This window comes from Suncus etruscus, chromosome 15 (genome assembly GCF_024139225.1).
Source record: "Suncus etruscus isolate mSunEtr1 chromosome 15, mSunEtr1.pri.cur, whole genome shotgun sequence".
In the NCBI taxonomy this organism is placed as follows: Eukaryota; Metazoa; Chordata; class Mammalia; order Eulipotyphla; family Soricidae; genus Suncus; species Suncus etruscus.
Genome location: NC_064862.1, coordinates 24,252,830 through 24,277,325, shown reverse-complemented (window position 1 = coordinate 24,277,325; position 24,496 = coordinate 24,252,830). Strand labels below are relative to the sequence as shown.

At 47.5% G+C, this 24,496-nt stretch overlaps 1 protein-coding gene across 2 annotated transcripts in view; it reads right to left on the bottom strand.

Moving 5' to 3' along the window:
• The window catches only part of KSR2 (kinase suppressor of ras 2), a 348,927-nt gene that overhangs the window by 66,606 nt on the left and 257,825 nt on the right, over positions 1-24,496 (bottom strand). For both annotated transcript variants that reach the window (XM_049788775.1, XM_049788776.1), the window contains exons 6-8: positions 16,213-16,282; positions 13,884-13,967; positions 2,777-2,843 (exon numbers count right to left, since the gene is read on the bottom strand). In XM_049788775.1, the coding sequence (XP_049644732.1) occupies positions 2,777-2,843; positions 13,884-13,967; positions 16,213-16,282 (221 nt within the window). The remainder of the gene's footprint in view (positions 1-2,776; positions 2,844-13,883; positions 13,968-16,212; positions 16,283-24,496) is intronic.

Sequence of the window (24,496 nt, the reverse complement as noted above, 5' to 3'; positions counted from 1 at the left end):
CAGGAGTAATCCCTGAGCACTGCCGGGTATGGGCCCCAAACAAAAACCAAACAAAACAAGAAAATGGAAACTATTCTATTTGGTTTTAAAGCCTCATCATTGTTTTTCATGATAATCATCTCAAAATTGGGCCTCTCAATTGAGGACTGATCATAGTACAGCGGGGAGAGAGTTTGCCTTTCAGGCAGCTGATTCAGGTTCGGTCCCCAGCCTGCCAGGAGTGATTTCTGAGTGCAGAACCAGGAGTAACTCCTGAAAGCTGCTGGATATGGCCCCAAAACAAACAAACAAAAAGAAATTGGGTCTCTCTGAGAGTCAAGAGGACCCTGATTTCTCAGCTCACTGCAGCCACCAGCCCTTGCCCCACCAAGCCTTCTCGTTAGGGTTTGCTTTTGATACTAGTAGGATTTTTTGGGTCTGAGAAGCCCCAAAACATGTTTGTCCTTAACTGCACACCCAGATACCCTGAAAGTAAATCTTCTCTCCCTGGCTTCCTTTCTGAGTTTCACCCCTTATAGCCCATAGAATTCAGGGACCCCCAAGGGTGCTTGAGAAGTATTTCCTTCTTGGGTTGTGGCTCAAACCATATCACCCAAGTCCCTTATCCTCGGCCCCTTCTTTTTTTTATCTTTCTGGACTAACTCAGGACCAGGGGAAGAGGCCAAAGGAAAAGGTTAAGTTTTAGGGTCAATCCCATGCCAGTTACTTATTAACTGAGCTTTACTGCTGGGGTGTAGGCAGTGAGAGAGAAGTCTCTGCAGCTCCACACTGACCCAAGGATTTCATTTCTCTGCACCCGAGCTGCCATCACCATGGAAACCCACTCTATTTCCAACTTCCTAGTGACAGCGAAGGGAAGGGTGGGTAAGAAGCCAGAAGCCGGTGGACCAGTAGAAAGTTCCAGAGCAGGTAAGACTGCCTTGGAGAGGGCACAACTGTGGAGGTGTCTGTTTGGAGGGGGCGGCAGCCCTCCTCAAAGGTCAGCCTTCCAGCAAGTTCCCTCTTGTCCCCATGTGGCAGACAGGCTCCTGTGGAGGCCGGGGGAGAGAGAGGAGCTGGGTGGGAGGGGACACCCTCCCACTGAGGCTGACCCTGCATGGGGGGCTCAGAGTGGTGAGAATTCAGGTAGAAAATCGCCTCCCACTCACTAGATGTGGACAGTTGTTCAAGAAACAGATGGTTCTTAATGAAGGCGGTTGGGGCGGGTGGGGAAGGGACACGGGGGAGGCGGTGAGTTTTTCTTCCCTTGCAAGATCCTTTGCCAGGGAGGTGAGCCATGCAGATGTTATTAAAAACCAATGGCCGATGGCTAGGGAACATCTCAGCACTTTGGGGAGCAAACTGCCTCCTTCTGGAACTCTCTCTCTCTCTCTCCTGGGCCCTTTATCACACAGGACAGATTCCCCTGGAAGAGGAAACATCTCAGAGGCACAAATTAGTATTGCCCAAGTGGCCCCTGGTGGTTCTAAGTTTCCTTCCAACCTTCAGTTTGGTAGACTGCTGGCAAGGATTTTTAACTTTCTAATAAAGTGCTGAGATTGAAAAATCTGGAAAGGGGATGTAAAATTCCTTTGAGTTTTCTTCAGGGTCCCAGACACAGACTGTGGTCATGGCTGACAGCACAAAGTGACTATTCTTGCTCCCTGGCCACTTTGTGTGAACTCCTTTGGCCAAGAGCTCTCATGGAGGATCCTCTCTGGGCACTGGGGGCATGAAATTTCTCCTCCACTTCAACTGAAGTTGGAGCCTCTCAAGATCTGGATTGGGGTGGGGGAATGGAGTCATGAATTAGATATGCCTCACAAGCCCCCTGATATTCTGATGTGGCTGATCTGTGAAGCCATATTCCTAGAGCAAAGGTTTGGCCCAGTGATGTTCACTGAAACTTTCCAAGGTTATGAAAGTATTTATATGTGTGTGCTCTCCAATATGGCAGCCACCAGTAGCTGTGAGCTCTGGAAATGATGTTGAGAATGGTTTTGTTTTTATTTCATTTCAAGCAATATTAAAATAGTCCAGTAGGGTTGGTAGCTACTATATTGGACAGCACCAATTGAGCGAGAACCCATTTCCCAGGCACATATTATCATAAAGATTGAAGTAGTTGGGGACAACTAGCCCACAGGACAAGAATTAAAATCACTACTCTGCTAGGTAGGTACAGGATTCTCTGGACAGTACCTCCTTGATGAGCATAAAAATGCCCTCCTTCCCCAGAGTTTATCCTTCCGGCAAAGCTGACTTTGCTTTTTTCTGTTTTGCACTATGGGAGGTTGGAAAGTCCTTTCCAGAGGTAACCACAATCTCTCACAGGGAGGCCCCTGCATGCATTAGACCACAGAGTCAAGAAAGATAGCATTTCAACCAGCAGTCACTATCAGACCTCTACCACTATGACCCTCTACAGGACGACTGATGGGGACTGAAATGCATGGAAGGATGCTCATCTATGTTCTCATGGGGAGCAATAGGACTAGGGGGAAAATGGGGAGTGGAAATCAGGAAGCCAGAATGAGCAAAGGAGATTCCAGGATGGAATGTTCAGATTTCAGGATGGAGGAGATGAGTCCATCCATGAAACCAGAGCAGGGACAAAAATAAGAAAAGAGCCTGGGGGGTATCAGGATGAAACAAAGGAGATCAAAGTGAAGGAAAGGGGACAGACAAGGATGAAGAGGACAGCGCTATCCAGAATCAGCCTGGATGGGACAGCTACCTTGGATAGCCTGAGGAAGACCCTGACTGGGTCTAGGATAGCAAATGTTAAATACTTACCTCCTCTGTGGATGATGAGCAGGTGGCAGGGTGGGGCTTCTTTGGTGCATTTGTTGTGGCACTTTAACCTGGGGTCAAAAGAAGAAAAGGTGAATTGATGGAAGATCAGTGGATGAATGTATGCGTGAGAGGGAGGTGGGGGATATATGAATATATGGATGGATGGTTGGGCGGGTGAAAGAATGGATGATGAATGGATAGGGAGATAATTATGTGTTTAGATGGATGGATGAGTGTATATATGGATGAGTGGATGGATGGGATGAAAAGTAAGTCAGTGAATGAGTAGAAAAATGGATGTATAGATGTATAAAGGAGCAGGCAGATGGATGGATGGAGAAGGAAAGACAGAAAGTCAGGTGGATGAGTGAATGGCTGAATGGATAGATGAATGGGAATATAGATGATGGGTGAGTGGATGGGTGAATGGATGGAAGGGTAAGTGGGAAGGTGAGTAGATGAATAGAAGAATGATGGATGGATGGGCAGGCAGATAGATTATGAATGAATGGATAGGAGGGTGAATAAATGGGTAGAAGGATAGATATATGAATGAATAGATGGATATATGAGTTGATGGGTGGATGGATAGGTGAAAGGTCATGGAAGAAAGGAAGGAAGGCAGGTGGGCAGGCTAGAAGGTCCCACTGGTTCAAAAAACTCTGAAGACTGTGGGAACCAACATGTGAGATGTGATGCATCAGCTACTGCACATTGTTGGCATCCAGGAAGTGAATTCTGAAGAGGATGTTGTGTTCTACTCTTCCAGGACAGCTCACCTGTGGTCCAGAAATGGACATTAACTATTTAACCAAGAGTACCCATGTCTGGTCTTCATGCTCTGTAGACACTCTTTCCTTTCAGGTTGTATTTCTCATCATCACCAACAATATTAATAATAATCATCTCTCGCTATCCAAGAACCTGATTTTCTAGCCATTCTATAAAGACTTCACATAGACCGTGCAGCCAGCCACTTTTAATATCATAAGATGAGTACCACTCACATCCCCATTTTACTGAGGGAGGAACCTAGAAAACTGACCTGTCCATATACAAACCAGGGTCAGTGGTTCCAATTTCCTGAAGGATTCAGGCTATCATAGACCACCGGGTAAGATTTCTTCTTTGGATGAAATGAGTCAAGCTTTTAGAAGTACTTCATTTGAGATAAAGCTCAACTGTCACCTTGCCTGATTTCTAAAAGATAATCCCTCAATGACTAGGACTTAGTGGTGACATTTTCTTTAGTGTCCCATGTCACCTGGAAACACATACCGCATGGCAGAGGCTACTCTGTCTCCTTAGGGTTCACACACCATCTCTATGTCTACCAGCCCAACTTCTGTCCACCAGTAGATTTGCCTGAGGGACCCCCTCAGCTGGCTCTGAGGTTTCTTGTGCAGAGACAAAGGCTCCCTTCACCCCTCTACTCTAGAACCCAAGGCCAGTTTGCCAGTCCAAACACACACCCAACATAAACTCCCCACAATTCGTCTAGCTCAGTGGTTCTCAAAGAGAGGGTCCCAGACACATGTTTCAGACATGCTCTGGGAGCTAGTCAGAAATGCCAGTTCTGGGCCCACTCAGATAGGACAAATCAGAAACTTATGCTGAAAAGCGGGGATCCATTTCTAATCAGCACCAGAAGAGAATATGTGGGTACAGAGCAATGTTTCTCAACCATGGGTCACAATGTCCTCTGTGGAGCCCAAGATATTCCAATCACATCAATTGGAAGGCATGCTATAAGACTTGGGGGCCAATTAGTAGGGCAGGGGTCACAGGGACTTGTGAAATAAGGTCATGGGGGCTATGGTGGAAACAGAGAAACTTATTATAGAAAGAGTTTAGGGCTGTGTGTGTGAATTTCCTCATTTTTCTTGGTTTGGGTCTTTCCTGGCCTCACATGACCCTATAATCTGTTCCTATGTGAAAAGTTGGACCTAAAAACTGGAAAACTGGAAGTGTAAGTGGAAGCTGGGGAAAACGGATTGCACTGATTGACACAGATTCTTCTAGAAGACCCTTAGCCCCTCACCAATATCCTTCATCTGAGTTGTCTAAGAACTCATCTCTCCTCCAGGCTCTCTCTCTCCTCTGTCCCAAGCTGGAAAATGAGTTTGCAATCTGGCCATTTGAGAATCTCTGTCTTAATGGCAAGTGTCTTTTCTATTTCCGTTTGTGAGTTGTGTTTTTGGCTTTAAATAAACCTAGCTAGTCAGAAATAAAAGGGCAATTCACAGTAAATAAACAAGTTAAGGGCTACCACCACATACAATTGACTAAATCATGACTGGTGGTCAGCAGATGGCTGAGTAAGAAAAGGTAACAGACCATCTGGAATCTTCCACAACAGATGCCAATGAGCAGTGTCATGGTGGACTTCGAAGAATGAGAACCACGGGTCTGCACTGTGACTGGGTCTTGGGTGCCTGAGACAGCCGATCCCTCTGAACAACTGCCATTGGCTGGAACTAATGGTGACTCTATTTTCAGAGCAAGCAACTGGGGTTCAGCCTCACTGGAGACTGACCCAGGTTCAGTCCCAGGAGACCCAGACTGGCTAAAGGCCAGTAAAGCTGAAATGAGAGAAGGGTGGGAGGTGGGCAGATCCCAGAGATGTTCATGAGAATCTAGTTGGTTCTACACAAGAACCCACCAAAAGCTTTGGAGCCGTTTGAAAGATCCAGCTTCAGGGTGAGATGCCCTGGGTTGGGGGGGGGGTCTCTGACAACAGAAACGACTCACCTAGAAGTCTCTGTACTCACCCTGAAATAGTTCCACTATAGCCTGGAAGCTTCTATAAAGAAAAGTTTCACCTTTGCCAGCCAGTGGCCAATCTTCTCGAGCAAGCCTCCAAGGGAAGAGACACTGGTGCAGGTATGGGGGGAGGGCCCTGCTAAACCAGATCCAAAGCCACTGGGGGGCTTGTGAAACACCCTATGATTTTATTATTTTTAATTTTTAAATTTTTATCATTATTATTTTAGGTCATACCTGGTGGTGCTCAGGGGTTACTTCTGGCTCTGCATGCAAGAATTATTCCTTGCAAACCAGAAATTCCTTGCAAACTGGGAACTGGAATGCCAGAAATTGAACCTGGGCTGGCTATGTGCAAGACAAATGCCCTCATCACTGTGCTATTGCTCTGGCCCTAAGCCCCACCCCCTCCTGCAGTTATTAAAGAAGATTTGGCATAGCCTCATGGTCTGTCCCAGTTGACCATCTAGTTGTCCTATTTCAGATTGTGGTCCTAGACATTGTTTGTCCCCCAGGATGTGGCCAGGTGTGGTCCCAGAAACCATGCTAAGCCTTGTTGGGCTCATGTCCTTTGAGGGCACAGCTGCCCGAGACTGAATAACCTGTACCACTGCAGCAAGGACCCCAGGAAGAAAATGCCTGGATCTTCTCCACTCTGAAGCAGCACACATGCTTTGAATGCACCAGGGAGCACCCCAAAATGCTTGCTTGCTCAGACTGGAGACTGGGACAGGATTGCCTTCCTGTTCTTAAACTGTGCTTTTTTCTTTTTTTTTTTTTTTAAATTTTTTTGTTTGTTTGTTTGCTCAGGGGTTACTCCTGGCTGTTGCTCAGAAATAGCTCCTGGCAGGCACAGAGACCATATGGGACACCAGGATTCGAACCAGAACCAACCACCTTTGGTCCTGGATAGGCTGCTTGCAAGGCAAACACTGCTGTGCTATCTCTCCAGGCCTCCTTTTTTTTTTTTTTTTTTTTTTTTTTTTTTAAATTTAACTCCTAATCTCAAGATAAGCTTCAGTTATCTAGAGAAGTTGCTTACGATGACTCATTCTCGTCCCCAGAGGAGCTGCCAGCTCTCCTGACTGGAAAGTCAGTCATTGTACATTTATCTTGAGGGCAGAACTGGGTTCTTCTTCCCCTCTGAAGCCCCTTCCCCAGCCTTACTTTGAATCCATGACCCCAGAGTTGGTGCAGTACAATCTTGGATTGAAGTTGGAGAAACAGTACAGATGGAAGAGCATTTGCCTTGCACACAGCTGACCCAGATTCAATCCTCAGCACCCCATATGGTTTTTTGAGCACCTCCAAGAGTGACCCCTGAGTACAGAGTCAAAATTAAGTCCTGAGCTTCACCAGTTATGGCCCAGAAATTGTTATTAAAAAAATAAAAACACTTACTGAGAAATGAGGGAAGAAATTATCTCCATTTCCTGAAGAGATGAGGGTCATTCAAACAGAATGTCTATGACTCCAGCATAGACAACAAATCTCTCTATACATATCTCTCTTCAATCATCCACCATCAAGATTGTTGAACAAAAAAGCCCAGCATTGCCCTCTCCATGAATGACTTGGCAATATTGGGGGTGACACTATCTACTCATACTATGGGGAAGACTGCAGCCTTCAATTTCCTCAGAAGAGGAGCACATGGCCACAGAATCTTAGAGAGAGGGACACACACACATGTGTCACCTATCTCTCAAGCACGGGGAGATGCAGCAGAGAGAATCAAGAAAGCTGAGAGAACTCTGGGGAAGTTGAGAAGCTGCCCATTCTTACTCCCATCCTGGCTGAGTTCTCAGAGAAATGTGCTCCAGTCAGCTCTCTGTTTCCCCCTGGAGTGTCAGAATTGGGGGCCAACAGATGAATCCATGGCCATGCGTGAGGAGCAGATTAGATATTCCAACTCCACCCCCATGCAAAGTATTCATTTACTCTCGAGAGGCTCTGCTTCATCGTCTGTAAAATGGGGTGAAGGACACACATGACCCCCTGTGAGTGGTTTTGAGAATTAAAAGAGATGGTGCATGCACAATCTTCAGCAAAATGCCTGGCACTCCGCAAGTCAGCAGTACTGCTGGGTACTGGTGGATCCCATTAGTACCAGCACCATCACCTCATCATCATCATCATCATCATCATCATCATCATCAACAACAACAACAACCCCTGTCTAAGCCTCGAGGAGAAATTCTCATCAGCCTCTCGCCTGTAATTGGACTCTGGTTTTCGCTTACAATAGGTAAGAAATGACTACAAGGACCATTAATTTCTGTTATGATTAAGGGGAAAACTGAAGTGCTTCTATTCGTGGAAAAAAAAAGTTAAGTTCGGGCTTCAAGCTGGTGAGCGCTGAAACGCGCGCTCATAATTATATCCTGCCAATATCCTGCCTGCTGCACAAATTCCTGAAGCTTCCAGGAACTTCTCCGCAGCTGCGACAACCTCAGGCTCATCTCTTCCTTAGCACTTCAAGGGAGAAGGTGCCATCCCCTGGGGGGCTCCCACGCACCTCCCACCCCGATACACTCAGATTACAAGTAGGTCTTATCCGAGGAGGGGAGGGCGTCTCACTGAACCAGGATATAACAGGCTAAGGACAGAGATGAGGAGGGGACAGATAGGACAGAGGGCTCCACATTAAGGGAGATAGGCTCAGTAAAAGAGCATAGCTGGAGGCTGGAATGATTGCACCATGGGTTTGCCTTGCATGCAACTAACCTGGGTTCATTTCCCAACATCCCATCTGGTCCCCCAAGCCTGCCAGGAGTGATTCCTGAGTGCAGAGCCAGGAGTAACCCCTGAGTGCTGCTGGGTCTGGCTTAAAAACAAACAAACAAAAGTAAAAAGAGTCCAGCTGGGGTGCAGGGACCTTTTAAGAGCTGAAATGTTGGGTACATGTAAAAGTTAAGATATAGGGCCCATCTGAGCACCCAGAAGTAGTGATAACACCTATGAAGAGCTGAGTAGGGGTGGAGAGAGCCAACCCATAGGGGAGGAGATAACAAGGGAATTAGCTTAGTGCCCGGATGTTCTGGGCTGTGTGTGTGTGTGCGCAAGTGTGCAGGGATACTCAACCTAAAGCAGAATAAATATGCATATGATTGTAAACTACAATACATAATAAAAAGCAAAAGAGCCTCAAGAGGTCCCAGGAACAAGTTGGTGATCATGTGCTTTGAACTCAGGTTTCTCAAGTCGCCAAAGGTCATGTGGACTTTTCCAGGCAATGGCTCTGGGCCCTTTCACACTCATGGGAAAGTATTCATCACCTCCACCAGCCACAACCTGAAGCTACTGCCATGGGTGCCACAGGGACAAGGGTTGGTCAGAGGGTACCCAGCGTCAGTACCTGTAAACCAAGCTTTGAACACCTGATGTCTGAATGTGTGACCAGCAGCCTCTGAAGCTGGCTCTCTTGCTGCTGAGAAATGGATGTCCTGTCCAGGAGGTGCTTTTTTTCTAGAAACGGGACAAAACCGGGCAGGAGCATAAGGGTGGGCAACACCCCTATGTATGGGGCAGATGGCAGTCTAATATATTTCTAGTTGTCACCCTGAGGGGAGGGAAATATCTTAACTTTACCATATTTCCAACTTGGTTCAATTGTGAATGGACCAGAAGCTGGTGGAGACCTCAATTCCTGTGTGTCCCTCACTAGGGCCCTCACTTGTCATGTCATGGCAAACAGAAGAGGTGTCAACCTCAGTAGACATCAGAGTGATCCAACAACCTATCTGTCATCACACAGTTGGGATGTGGCCAAGCCAGGCCAGTCAGCTCTTTCTGGCTTCCAAATGGGCTTGACCTGGTCATTTTCCTTGGAAACAAGTCCAGGCCCAGAAGACTTTGCATTGTTAGTTTAATTTTTTTTTCTTTTTTGGTTTTAGGGCCACACCTGGTGACACTCTGGGGTTACTCCTGGCTATGTGCTCAGAAATTGCTCCTGGCTCAGGGGACCATATGGGACACTGGGGGATGGAACTGAGGTCCACAAGGTCTGCATGCAAGGCAGACGTCCTACCGCTGCACCATTGCTCAGACCCTGCATTGTTTGTTTTTGTTCTGAGGACACACCAGTGGTGTCAGGACTCACTCTGGCAGGAGTTGGGGTGTTGGGGATAGAATAAGCAAATCAAAGGCAACTTTTCTCAGTGCTGAAAAAATTAGTCTGTGCCAATCAAACAGACAAACAATATACACCTTCCCTCTTATCCTCCTCTCTTCTTCTTTCTCTTCCCCCTCCTCACCTCCCCTCCCCTTCCTTTCCGTCCTTTCTTCTCTCCTGCATAGACACCAAAATGACTGCTTTCCTGCAAGAGACTCAAAGACAGACAAGGGATAGGTTTTGCAAACAGCCGAGGCTGGGCAGATGGGGCACAGAGAGCTAAGAGAAAGGCAGGAGTGTGGGGAGAGAGCCATGAGCCCCCTTGGGCCCACTGCACATACAGTACAGATCTGCCTGCTAACAGCTCCCCTTGACCACCCCAGATCAGAAACTTCAGAGATGAAAACTCACAGTCGAGATAACTGCAAACTGCTTTTGGAGCATATTTCCACATTAGTTCATTAATCTCTCTATTCAGAACACCAACAAGGCAGCTGATGACGTTTCCGGAGGAAGTGGGCATTGAAGCGGAGGGAAGGGGGGGTTAGACACTATTCAGAAGCAGCCTGGCTTCCGACGTGGAGGGGGGAACCCCTAAATGAATCCATAAACTTAGGAACAGTGTTTGCTTTCACTGCCTAGGTTCTCCTGAGTTGAGTAGGAGGCTGAAAATTTTACCTTATTTCTCTCTTGGTGGTTGTTCCCAAATCTAGCAAGGTTAAGGTTTTTTGTTTGTTTGTTTTTGTTTTGGGGCCACACCTGATGATGCTCAGGGGTTACTCCTGGCTCTGCACTTAGAAATTGCTCCTGGCTTGGGGGACCATATGGAACGCCAGGGATCAAACCCAGGTCCTGGGTCAGCCTCATGAAAGGCAAATGCCCTCCGCTGCGCTACTGCTCTGGCCCCTAGCAAGGTTAAGTTTTATTTCTCCTTCTCCACTGCAGTGCTTAGGGCTTACTCCTGATGCAATGCTTAGAAATTACTCCTAGCTCTGTGTTTGGGGATCATTACTGATAGAGCTCAGGGAACCCTTAGGTAGTGCCTGGGACCAAACCCAAGGTTTGCATACCTTGCCTAGGTTTTTGGTTTTTAAAGACAATTTCATACCTGCAAGGCAGGATCAAACTACTCCTTCTTCAGGAGAGGAGGATTTAGGGTTGCTTTAGGAGAACAGGGACTACACAGATGGACTTGCCCACATATTGCTATTGCCCTCCTAGTTCCTGAACTAGAAGCATGCCCTTCCCTAGCTCATTCTGACTTCTTCCCCTCAGCTTTGCCCTTTGGCACAAACCTCCTCTACTTTCTCTGAATCCACTGGCATGGGCATCTCACAAGATGGGCACAGACACTGCCCGAATTTTCTTCCCCTGGCATACAGGGGGGTGCCCCATTAACACTTGAGCCACTTTCTGTTGCCCTTTTCCAGGAGGAGCTTCCTCCCTCATCTCTGAGATGTCCCTCCCTTTTGTACCCCACATTTGGTGTCCTGAAATCTCTGTCTCCCTAGTATGGATTTCCCCTAAGCTCCTTGAAATTGGGGTTCTGTCTGCTCACTCCTGTCTGTCTTTAGCCCTTCTTTTTTTTTTTTTTTTTAATCTTTTTTTTTTTTTGTCTTTAGCCCTTCTAACATCTCCGACAAGCCAACCAACCCAACCCTGGTAGGCTTTGAGAATAAGTGCAAAGGACCATGCAGTTCCTCTCACTTCTAGGACCTTCTTTCCAAGAGGAAGTTCAATACTGCCACCCTGGGACATTCTGCCCCCATACAGACTCATCCCCAAACCCCACAGTCAGTGCTCATTTCAGTGGAGCTCCCAGTGCTCCAAGTGCAAGCCTGAGTAAGCAGGGACCCCACTGACTCTACTAACAGGGGGTGATGGGAACAGACTGTCCAAAGCATGCTCTGACGTCCAGGAAATGCCTTTTGCAGGAAGAAGGGCTGAGAAAGGTGGAATAATGTTTTATAAAACCCCATTACCTGGGGCCCAGCCCTCTCGCTGACTCATTCCTATAGCCTGCAGGGAGTGCAGAGAGGGAAACTGAGCCCTAAGATGCCTGGAGTCTCGCACAGTTCACCAATGGTGCCAGGACTCAAAACCGTTGACAGTCGGCATTGTCGCCTCCTCCCTGGCCCCTTCCCGCCCCGGCAGAGTTTGAGCTTTTGCTCATTACCTGGAAAACAGAGACTTCTGGGAGCAAAGGCGGCTGCCACCACCGATTGCTGCCACTCAGGGCTGAAAATTGAAGTGGCCTGAAAGGGCACAGCACTGCTGGATCTCGGCTGTGTCCCTGTCACCTAATTACCTGGCTTCAAAGCCTTCGCAGGGCAGGTATGGTGGTGAAGGAGCTGCCAACACCCCCAGTCGCCACCTGAACAGAACTTGACAGCACCCCGATAAAAAGAAGCTGCTGGTGGCCAAGGGGATCAGAGAGACTTAAGGCTGGTCCACTTAAGCATGTGTGTCCCAAAGATCATGGGCTCAGCTGAGAGCGGGCCCTGTTGGGGAGCAGCTTCTGATCACTGAGGTTTAAAAGTGACTGCTCTGGTCCCCAAATCTGTGACAGGGACTAGAATAAATCTGCTCTGCCCAGGACAGAGGGGAAACTCATTCTCACCTCCACTTCTCAGATGATTGTTCCCCAGGCTGGGAGAAATTGAGTGTGATGCCCCTTCCACATGGGGCAGAGATTGGGGGGGGGGGTTCAGGAGACACAGTAAGAATCTCTTGGCTTAATAAGGAAATACCCCGCTGCTGGAAGGATCTCTAGAATCCTATTTGCAGAGCAAGGAGACACTAAGAGGAAGATACCCAAGGTGATGCCACTATTTTATAGCTTTTGGTCTGGGGGGCTCTTAAACTCACAATTTGTGGATGGAGAAGGAAAGACCTAGATGATCTTTGACTACCATCTCCAAGACCAACCCTTTATTTATTTATTTATTATTTTTTTGGCCATATCCAGCGACACTCACGGGTTACTCCTGGCTCTGTGCTCAGAAGTCACTCCTAGCAGGTTTGGGGAACCCTATGGGATGCCAGAGATGGAACTCAGGTCTGTCACGTGCAAATAAACACCCTGCTGGCTATGCTATTATTCTGGCCCAATAGCAACCTTTGCACATTGCTAATAATCAGACACAGGACAGGGAGAGGTGATGTCTCTGATCACAAGGTCCTTAGAGGCAAAGCTGGGTGGGGAGCCTATGTGGGTCTACCTTGCCAGGGCCAGGAATGGGTGTGTGGGAATGAGGGCCTTGCCTGCCGGCTTGTGGATGTCCAGCCTTCCCCACTATCTTCCAACAGGGATAGGCGGATGGACGTAGGGGCCTTGAGGACCAGGGTTCAAGCCCTGCCTACCTCTCTTTGGACTCAGTGACCTCAGGCTGACCATCTTTGCTTACTATAACTCAACATTGCCAGCATAAAATGGGGGTGAATCTTAGCATCTTCTTGGAGATGAGAAAAGAGAAAGGAAAAAAAAATGGGCTTTGTAAAGTTGAGGAGGGGGTGAAGCCAGCCGTGCTGAGCTGCCGCAGCTGGCCACAGCCTGTTCCGGGAACTGAGCCTTACTGGAATAAGTCCGTTTGTCACGGCTGCTCAAATAAGCTTTATCTGTAGCTGCTTTGGCTGCTACATAGCAGAGCTGAGCAGCTGCAACATGGGACACCCCCCATCCACCCACCCAACATCATCCTCAAAGCTTAACAAATCTCCTAGCTGGTCAACTCTAAATAAATTGTTCGCCCCTGTATGGCAAAAAGTGTATGGCAAAAGTGGGTGCCAGGAGCCTGCACTGTTTGTGTGCCCTCAGCCCTGCTTGGGAGATATTTCTTTTATTTATTTATTTATTTATTTATTTATTTATTTATTTATTTATTGTTTTGGGGTCACACCTGAGTGTACTCAGGGGTCATGCCTGGCTCTGCACTCAGAAATCGCTCCTGGCAAGCTTGGGAGACCATATGGGATGCCGGGATTCAAACTTGGGGTCCATCTTGGATCAGCTGCATGCAAGGCAAATGCCCTACTGCTGTGCTATTTCTCTGGCTCCTGAGAGAGGTTTCTTAAGGCCTCACTTCTGCGAAATGAGGGAGTGATTCCCTGAATTTCTGGACACCCTAAACCTAAAATGATCTAGAAAGAACAGAGGGCAACCTGGATTGGCAAATTTTGGGTGGCGGAGTGGGGGGAGCCCAGGATCGTCTCTGGCGTCTTAGCTACTTACTTGCAGTTTTTACACTTGAGGCCGAAAAGCATCCCTTTCCCACAGACGGTGCAAGTCTGGGCCATCCAGTATTTGGTGGAGAACCTGGTGGAGAAAGAGGAAGGAGAGGTTTGGGGTGCAGGTCTGGCATCTTGATGAAAAGGATGAGCTGCTGCAGCTGCAGGAATGGGGGTACACATGAGGATCTGGCTTTCAGCCCTTGTGGCCTCTGAGATCATGTGACCTCCCACAGGGCACTAACGGGGAAGCAGGGGTGACTGCTGTAGGATCCCCCTGGACTGTGGGCAGGGAGAAACAAGTTACACAGTGCTCAGTAAAACGGACAAGGCTGGATTATTACCCAGATTCTTGGGGTACACCCTCATCTTACTGTCTAGTTGTTGAGGGATCCAGGCCATGCTGAGACAGTGATGGAGCATGACTGTGTCAGGTGGGGCCCCCAGGAGCCCTGATAGCTTAGATCACCCAGGAAGCTTCAAGAAGTCCCCTACCTCATATAGAAGCTGAAATGCACCCCCAAAACCTTGGGAGCAGAGAAGAATCCCTGAGAAGGAAAGTATTTTTTGGATTATGGCCACACACGGAGATACTCAGGGGTTACTTCTGGCTCTGCATTCTGGAATTGCTCCCAGCAGTTTTGGGGGATGATATGGGAAGTGGGAGATAGAACCTGCCACTGGCTGGTATTAAATCGAACCCTTCCACTGGTTTATCTCTATCCCCAGGAGACAGGAACACGCTTCAGGACTGGAGTGTGGAGGGCGGGAGTTGAGTCAGGGCCTAGCTGGGCCTGGGGGAGGGTGCTAAGGAGCAAAGGGGAAGAGAACCTCCTCTTTATACCACCTTCTTCTGTGCCTCTCACTACCTGACCATGGATATGTCTGACACTGTCTCTTACTGCCTCCTCAACTTTTTCTCAGTCTTCACAACTGACCTGTCAACAAATTTCTCTCCAAAGCAGCTTGACTAGATGTCATTCCTGCAGAGGCAGAGTGTCCATCCCTGCTATGCCCTGAGCGACAGTGTCATGATTGCCCGGGGCACCACCAGGATCTATTAACCATCTCATTCCCATGCTCCCCCTTGGTGCAGCCCTCAGCCTTGGTGTCCACAGTGCCTTGACCACACCTCTCGAATCCTGGTGGCAGGAACTCATTCCAGAGTTAACGAGCAAGTGCCCCTGAGGTGGGATGAAATGGGGGGGGGGGTCCCTGAAGCCTCCCTTCTCTCCAGAGAGAAGACTCAACAGCGGTGTGGACAGAACTCAAAGGGTTAACCTGGGCTCACACCTATAGACCCTTACCCAGGGCCTCAGCATCACTCTTTGATAAACAGGCTTGCATACTGGAATCTCTTTCCTGACCAGGGAAGCTGTTTCTGCAGAAAGGGGGTCCCTTAACCCCATCAGAACTCAGGTGGGCTGAAGTTCTGGAATGAACTACATATCCACTGTGAGTCTAGCTCAACCTGCTGTCTTGTATTTGTGAACTGGGAGGTCCCAAATTTGGGTGGGAAAGTGTCACAACAATCAGACCATTTTTCTATAAGCATCACCCCAGCAGACCTGCGGTGTGGGGGAGAGGGGACGAAAGATCATTCCCAGTTATGCTCCATGCTCAGAGCTCAGCCTGGCAGTGCCCCAGAACCATAGAGGTCAGATCAGGAGTATCTTGGGTACCACATGGTGCCAGGGATCAATCAAGCCCTGGGTATGGTGTCAACTAGCATTCACGGTGCCACTTCAACTGTGTGTCCCAGCCCCTTAACAAGGGGATTGGGTCTTGCACTCTTTCTTGATTTCAATTTTTGTTTTTATTTGGGGGACATAGCCAACAGTGATCAGAGGTTCCTCCTGGCACTGTACTCAGAAATCATTCCTGACAGACTCGGGAGACCCTCTGGGATGCCGGGAATCGAACCTGGGTCAGCTGCATGCAAGACAAACTCTCTACCTGTTGTGCTATCACTCTTGACTCCCCAATTCTTATGGACTAACCCAAGCTTGTGCTGCCACTGCACTGTCCCACCTAGTCCTGTGATCACCCTTGGAGGGAAACGTGATTACCTGGTGAGGAAAATGGAGCCCCAGAAAGGGCAAAAACGCCTCCTTAAGGCTATAGAGCTATGTGAGCTGGGATTGGAACACAGGGAGTTCTGGTTCTAGAGTCCTGACTTTTAGGCTAATTTTATGTTAATCTAGGAGCCAGAATCATGCATGGCCAACCTAGAGGGTGGGCATGGCAGGTGGGGTGTCCTCCACATGCTGGAAATGGGCGGACATGCTCTATCCAGCTGTCCACGCTCGCGGTACTGGATGGTGGTCTCCTACCTGTGCTTGATGGAGTTGCCGAGATCTCTGCGAGGGATCTGTGGAGACCAGCGTGGCACAGATAGCGTGTCTGCAGGGGAAAAGAGAGAAGAAAGAAGCATCTGTTACCCAGGGAAAGAGGTGACTGGTTACTACCTGGCTGGGGCAGAAAAGGGATGCTCAGAGCTCAGGAAGGACCATCAAAGCCATTTGCTAAGTCACACGGACTTCTGCAAGGTCTCCTGGGCAGGGAGTCTGGGTGTCCTGGAAGGAAAGGGTCCAACGCCCCCTGATTTTCATTTACAGGGTGGTCAGTGTGTGTCAGGTGTGCATGCAAAATGAATCATAAGACTTGGCTCGTCCAGACACCCTGAGGAGTGGGCAAGTAGCACTCTCACTTTATGAATGTGGCTAATGAGGTCTGGAGAAATAGCAGCTGATATTCTTCAATACAGGCAAGTGGGGAGGGAGGAGGGAGGTGGAGGGCATTGGTGGTGGGAAGGTTGCACTGATGAAGAGGGGGGGTATTATTTTTCTCTTTTTTTCAGTAATAATTTTTTTTTAATTTTTGTTGTGACAGGGGGGTGTTATTTTCGATAATTGAAACCCAACTATAAACATGTTTGTCATCATGGTGCTTAAATAAAGATATTATAAGTTAAAAAAGTAATAGTGAAAATCAGAAAAAAGGAAAGAGAAAGAGAGAGGTAAATTACCTGCCCCAGAGGCAGGCAGGGAGGGTGTGTGGGAGGGAAACTGGGCATAAGAGACTTGTTGTGGGAAATGTAAGAGAAGAAAAGAAAAGAAAAGAAAGAAAAGAAAAGAAAAAAGGAGAAGAGAAGAGAAGAGAAGAGAAGAGAAGAGAAGAGAAAAAAAAAGCAGCTGCTCAAAGTTAGAAACCTACAGGCTGTAGAGACAATAGGCTGCTGGGAATTAGAGCTTGTGGACCTCTCACATACACACCCACAAAGCAAGATTCTACCAGGGGAGAAGCCAGAGCCAGGAACTGCCTGCTACCTTTGTAGTTTCCATCACAACCCAGCTCACCCCACCCCCTGCTCATCAGAACATTATTTATTACTATTTTAAGTTGACTTTGGAGTTTATATTTACAAAATTAATTTATTGATTGAATTTACTCTTTGGGGAAAGGGTTCCATATTCAACAGTGCTCAAGGATTATTTCTGGCTCTGTGCTCAGGGATCACTTCTAGTTGTCAGGAAACTAGGTGGAGTGTTGTTTATTTGAACTAGGGGTCAGTCAGACCCAGATGCATTTGTTTTAAAAAGCATATTAACACACACACATTTCACTTTGTGCAATAATAGAAGAACTGCTTAAAATATGTTTAATCACATACTAACTAAATTTGGGTGGATTAGAAGAAATGGATGGATTAGTAGTAGATGAAAGGATAGATGGATGAGGTGAAGGATTAGAAGGTGGGTAAATGGATGGATGGATGGATGGATGGATGGATGGATGGATGGATGATGGATGGGTGTGTGGGTGTATGGGTAGGTGGCTGGGAGGATGGGTGGGTGAGTGAGTGGGTGGGTGGATGGATATATGAATAAATGGGGAATGGATAGATGGTAGATGAAGAGATAGATGGATGAGTTGATGGATTAGAAGGTGGGGAGATGGGCAGATGGGTGGGTGGATGAATAGATGGGTGGATGGGTGGGTGGGTAGATGGATAGATGAGTGGGTGGATGTATATATGGTGAATGGGGAATGGATGGGCAGATAGATAGGAATGACTAAATAGACGAATGACTATATAGAATCAGTGGTCCTCAAACTATGGCCTGCGGGCCACATATTGTATTTGTATCTGTTTTGTTTCTTTATTGCAAAATAAGATATATGCAGTGTGCATAAGAATTCGTTCATAAGTTTTGTTTTTACTATAGTCAGACCCTCCAATGGTCTGAGGGACAGTGAACTGGCCCCCTGTTTAAAAAGTTTGAGGACCCCTGATAGATGAATGATTACTGATAGATAAATGGATGGCTAGATGGATGGAGGGGTGGAGGAATGAATAGAAGGATGGATGGCTAGCCAGTTGCAGAGATTATGGGTGCTCGGAATAGATTATAAATCACACAGACTTCAGACTGGGTTCCTGTTCTCATCTCATCTTCGTTCTCATGTCTTATTCACCCTTCTTCTTTCTACCGGTGACTGAGTTTTTGCAATTCTTTCACAGACCTTGAGCTCCAGCCTTCATCTTCACCCTGTGCCTGGCTGACCACACCTCCCTCCGCACAGACTTCACGAGCCCTGGAGAGGTGTGAAACAACAGCAGGCTGGAACTCAGCCACCCATGACATCCTCCACCAGCTCAGGAGGAGAACAGCAGTGAGTGGTAACCCACAGGCCAGCCCTCAGCCATTCTGCCAGATGGCTGAAGCCAGCGCTGGCTCTCAGAGCTGCAGAACATGCCTCATTTCCCCTAGCCATTGTTCTGCAGAGACATCATCACCCCCATCCAGCAGCAAGGCATATCTCAACTGGCCAGGACATCTACCTCCCTCGCACCCCCTGCGCCTCCAGCTCCACTCTTCCATCTAATGGCTCTGTTGAAGCCATCTGAAAGCTGTTTCCAGAAGCCCCAGGTCTGCCCTTGCAATTCTGGGACCCTTTCTGGGAGCACTGATGCTTTTCCAAGCCTCAAAGGGCAAAGAGATCCCACAGCGGAGCCAGAAGGCTCCATCATCAGTCAGAAGAGTGTCTGGTGCATTTTCCTTCAGTGCAGAAAAAAAAATAAAAGGGATATTATCAAGTCCAAGTTCATTACTTTAGTTTATTGAGAGCTCAAAGAAAACACAAGAAAGAGTGCAAAAGGAGAGAGAGAGAGAGAGAGAGAGAGCGAGAGAGAGAGAGAGAGATCACACTCTTGATTACAAGATCACAATCTTATTTGGGAATTAAAGTTAGATTTTGGAATAACGAAGCTGCCTGTTAACCCCCTAACACAGTGTTTTTACCAAAGTGAGGGGCAGAGGTGAGAACCTCTGGAGAGAATCATTTATCTCAGAGAGGGCCTCCTCATGGGACAATCAACAGATCTGGAAGTGTTAGGGTTTGAGTTGACACCTGGTACTGAGAGTCAAAGGCCACCTCTGATAATGCAACGTGTAAAAGGGAGTTTTTTGGTTAACCAAGGTCCAAGCATCATCCCACTAGGGGTGTCTTAGCAAGGACCCCAAGTCCAATCTTGAAGCAGTTTATATAGAAATTACAAGCATTGACAGAATATTAACAGAACAATCATTTCATGTATAGTTGTCTCAATCACTGATTTTTCTGGCTCAACTTTGGTTGTCTAGAGATACTATAATTCGAACCCTGGTTGTCGGAGGGATCTCTGATATAGAACTTGGTTGTCTGGGGATGTCTGATTTAGACTTTTGTTTGTTAAGGGAGCCTTTTTCCAAGCTCACTCAACCCCTACTTCCTTATTCCTGGAGGACACTGACTTTGTTTTTATTTCTGATTTAACTCTTTTTCTGTCTTCAGCCAGGATTGGAAAAGTACACTTTACCAGGGTTTGGGCTTGTCTTAGTCTAGAGTTCCTCATCATGGACTTAGGCAAAGAATCTTGGTCCTTACAGAAGTACTGATGGCTTCACCTGCTGTAGCTGTCTAAAAAGTGCTGTGGGGAAGGATTCTGGGCATCAGTAGCACAAAACATTGAGACTAATTTGCACTGTCTGCCTGAGTACAGAGTAAGGTGTGACCAGCATGTACAGTTCTCATCACTTCTGCAAGGCCAGGGAGCTTGTCTGCCTTTGTACCACCACCACCACCACTACCCTCAACTCAGCGTCAGAGAGAAAATGTTCAGTACAAGACCCTGAGGAGTCCAAAGATATTAGAGCAGAAATACCAAACTGACTGTTTCAGAGCTTCTGGCATTATGCTGTCTAGTTTACACCCAGAGCACGACTTCCATGCAGCCACTGTTCCCAGTGACCAAAGAAGACATAAGAGCTCAGAGAGGTGCAGTGACAGATCCAGAGGTAAACTCATTCCTCTGAGGTCCTCCCAAAAGTGCCTCACATCTATGTTGTCAGCAGCACTGGGCATAATATGGAGACAATTTTGATTGCTGGGGTGATGTCGTCAAATGAGTTAAAGCATCTGCTCGAGGGGCCAGAGAGATAGCACAGCAGTAGGGCATTTGTTTTGCATGTGGTCGATCCAGGATGGACCCAGGTTTGATCCCCAGCATCCTATATGTACCCCAAGCCTACCAAGGGTGATTTCTGAGTGCAAAGCTATGAGTAACCCCCCAAATGCCACTGGGTGTAGCCCCCCCCCGAAAAACATATCTGATAGAAAAACATCCTTCCACATACAGGAGACCAAACCCTCCACCAAAAAATAAAGGAACCCCCAAATATTGGCAATACCAAGGCTAAGAGTCCCTGAGCTGGAGGGTTTTCAGGTCTTTAGTGCCCCCACACTACAATGCCTCCCAGCCCCCAGCTGAATCAGTTCTTCTAGGGCTTAGGGTGGCCAAGAACAAATCCTCTTATTATAAGCACATCTCACTGTTAGATTTCTCTGCTATTTCTGATGTTATTCTCAATTATAGCAAAAAAGAAAAAAATAAGTAGATGTAATTAAGTTGGGTATCTGAGTTTTATTCTCGATATAGGAGGGCTGAGGAGGGAGATGTATCCCTCCTGGTTAACTCTGCTCCCTCCTCAGTCTGTGGCAATCATAATCTAACATGCTGGCTCTGTCCGTGGGTTGAAGATGTGAACCCCAAGAACCTCACTTTCATTTTTTTGTTCGGATTTCATTAAACTTCCCCGTGCAGGTCTTCCAGCCAAAGAAAACTATTGAAAGGGAAGGGTGGAGGGGGAGGTGGTAATCTATGAAAATCGGGGCCTTATCATAACAGAGAAGGCAAACAACATTTATAGCAATTAAACTGATACAGAAACGTCTGCTTAACAATCAAAGCGCCTATTAAGATGTCTCCATACCAGAACAAAAGCTTCTATTCTGTTCTAATTTTCTGATAACAACTCAGGCAGCCACAGAGCCGGGGAACCTTCCATCCCAGAAGGAGAATAATCGACATTTCTTCCTGAGATTCTTGTGTTTCCAGAGAGAAAATGAGAAACTACTTAGGGGGAAGAGAGTACTTTCTGCCTGTCTGCTGCAGGACCCTGTGTCTGGCTTCCCCACCACAGAATTGCTAACCCAGGAACCCTCATCTGTGACTCCACTGGGGATGTACCAAACCAAGCAGAAGTTTTAGCCCCAGAAATGCACTTATTTTTGTTTGTTTTGGGGCCACATTGGGCAGTGCTCAAGGGTTACTCCTGGCTCTAAACTCAGAAATCACTCCTGGCAAGCTCGGGGGACCATATGGGATGCTGGGGATTGAACTTGAGTCCGTCTTGTGTTGGCCACGTGAAAGGCAAATGCTCTACTGCTGTGCTATCTCTCCAGCCCCCCAGAAATGCACATTAACCAAGCAACTCCTCCCCAGGTCCAGCTGTTAAGGACAAATCTCAGGTTTTGTCTTGGAGACTGTGAAATCGGCCTCTCTAAGAATGGAACCACAGGGGAAGAAAACATGGAAGGGAGGTGAGAGCAATGCTGACACAGTGAAAATGAGGACAGTGAGAGCCAGAGACATTGCTCAACCTTGGCTGTGTGAGGGCTTGAGTTCGATCCTGGGCACAGCTAGAAAAGAGCACACAGACAGACATAACAAAGTGGAGAAAAAGGAGTAATTGTGATAAGAAAATAAACATGGTGGATGTGCTATTGGCAAGGTTTTTGCAATGCCAGGCACTGTCAGTTGCTGAACATACCTGCTCGTTGAGTCCAGATATGACAGGCTATAGATACCTGGGGTGTCTCACTCAGCCTCTGTCACCAGTGGGCAGTCAAGAAGCCAAGTCACCCAAAAAGCCACATGGCAGGTTCGAGCAGGGGTCACACAGCTGGAGAAAGCCACACAGTATCCCCTACTTCACAGACAGGAATGGAGGGACTGAGGTGAGAGCTTGGGTTGTCAGGGCTACTAGGACTGGCAGGAACACATGAACTGCATCAGATCTGGATACACAGAGTTCTGTCTGTACTTTCTCTACTTAGCTGGGGAAGTGAGCTAGGGGAGAGGCCAGCCCCATGCACTTTATTCAGAATGCTATGGGCACCATGCTTTGCCCCATCCTGGGCACTTGTGGGCACAACACCCTGCCCCATCCTAAGCACTGTATTCATGCCAAGTAAAGACGTAGCATGTGGAGCCACTTTTTCATTTAGCCCCAATAATCCCTTGAGCTTGTCTCCTGATTTTAGAGACCCACACTGAGAATAACACATTTGAACTTCAGCCTCTGGTAGACTCAAGCACTGAACCCTGTCTCCAAGAAAACAAAAATCTTTTTCTACCATTTGGCCTTAAACTAGTTCCCTAAATGATTTGGAGCCAAAGTGATAGCACAGTGAGTAGAGCATTTATCTTGCACGTGGCCAACCTGGGTTTAATCCCTGAAATCCTATATGGTCCCCTGAGCCTGTCTGGAGTAACCCCTGAACATTGCTGAGTGTGACCCAACCCTTCCCTCAAAAATTCAATGTTTCCTTTTTGGGGTAGAGGTCTGCATCTGTTGGCTCTCAAGGTTTACTCCTGGCTCTGTGCTCAGAAATTACTTCTGGAAAGCTTAAAGGGGGCATATGAAATGCTGGCTATCAAACTTGGGTCATCCTCATGCATGGATTATTTGGTTTTGGATTTCCTAGTGGTATTAAGGAGGTGGTGGTCTGCAGGACTAAGAACACAGTGTTTCTCTGGCCCTCTGATGCCAGGGACCATCAAAGTCACCCCCTATAGTTCTTGGGGGCCTCCAGGGATATACCTAATGATGCTTAGGAAACCCTGTGGTACTATGGATGTGGTACTATGAAACCAGGGTCAGCTGTGACAAGACAAGAACCCTAATCCCCATCATACTGTTTAAATCATGTCTGGAAGTGGGGAGATGATCACTAAAAACTCCACTAAAATCTTTGCACCCCTAATGCCCAATGGGCAGGAGTTGAGCCTTCCTGGCCTTAGAAGTCTCCATGGAGATGTGGCTTCTGAGAACACAGATTGACCAAGAATTCAGCTAACATTTACTGAGTGCTCTTTGCAAAGTCAAGATCAGGTTAAGGAATTCTTAGATGCCATGTTTCATTTGAACTCCACCATCACTTCATCTTGGGCACCAGAGCTGGGGTGTAAGCCGGGGCATCTAAGCCCCAAGTTGGAGAAACTACAGGTCAAGTGAGAGCTCTAGACATCCCCAGACCAATGGTGCTGCATTCAACCCAGTGAAAAAAATACTGAGATTCCCCAAGTCACCTTGAAAAAAAATCAAACTCAGACCATTCAACTTTGATTTGGGGGCCCTGGGTTAGGCAGCTCAAGTTAGACTGATTTATCCAAGGTGCGTCCTTGACCAGAAGTGTTCAAGGTATAAGCTGGGGGACACCAACAGCTCTTACTGGCTTTCAGATCCAATTTACACAGATCAGGTCTAGAAGTGTTTTAATTAATGTGCTAATGCTGAAGGTGACAGTTAAAGAGGCTTCAAGGCCAAAGGATGTTTCTTTGAGTCTATGGACTTGTCTTGCAGAGACGACAGTAAACTAAGATACAACCTTCATCATTCAGGGAAGGACCCTCCTGGCTGTGGAAGTGGACAAGTGAGTGGGGACTCTGGTTGTTCCATGAGTGCCAAGTCCACAGAGGGTCTAACAGGGGCTCCAGGGGGTGGGTGAGAAAGATTAGGGTGCTCACTTGATAGAAGGGACCCCTAGGGAGAGACTGTCAGACTACTTCCTAGTTGGTACAGGAGTTAGACTGAAGGGCAAATCCTACTGTCTAGAAATGGTGGGAAAAGAGATACCAAGGTCAAATTGATGGGGGGGGGCGCTCAATCTGGCAACAAAGCCAGGGGGATCCCTCTTGGGCCCAGAGAAGCCCATGCTGGGAGGAATGTCAGGAGGATCAAGTACTAAAAGGATCTATCCAGAATGGGTTTCAGTTAAGTGCCTGCCCCAACTGAGTTATTACTATTTCCATCATTGTCATCATTGTTCCAGGATGACGGCTTAGAACTGGGGGTTGGGGAGACATAGACCCCTTGGCCAAACCTAGCCCACCGCCTGCATCTGCTTGCATGATGGGACTGCCACAGACACAACCATCATTCATACACCTGTCCCCGAGACTGGAGTAAGACTAAGAGGGGGACTGTACGCACCCCCACACTCCATACA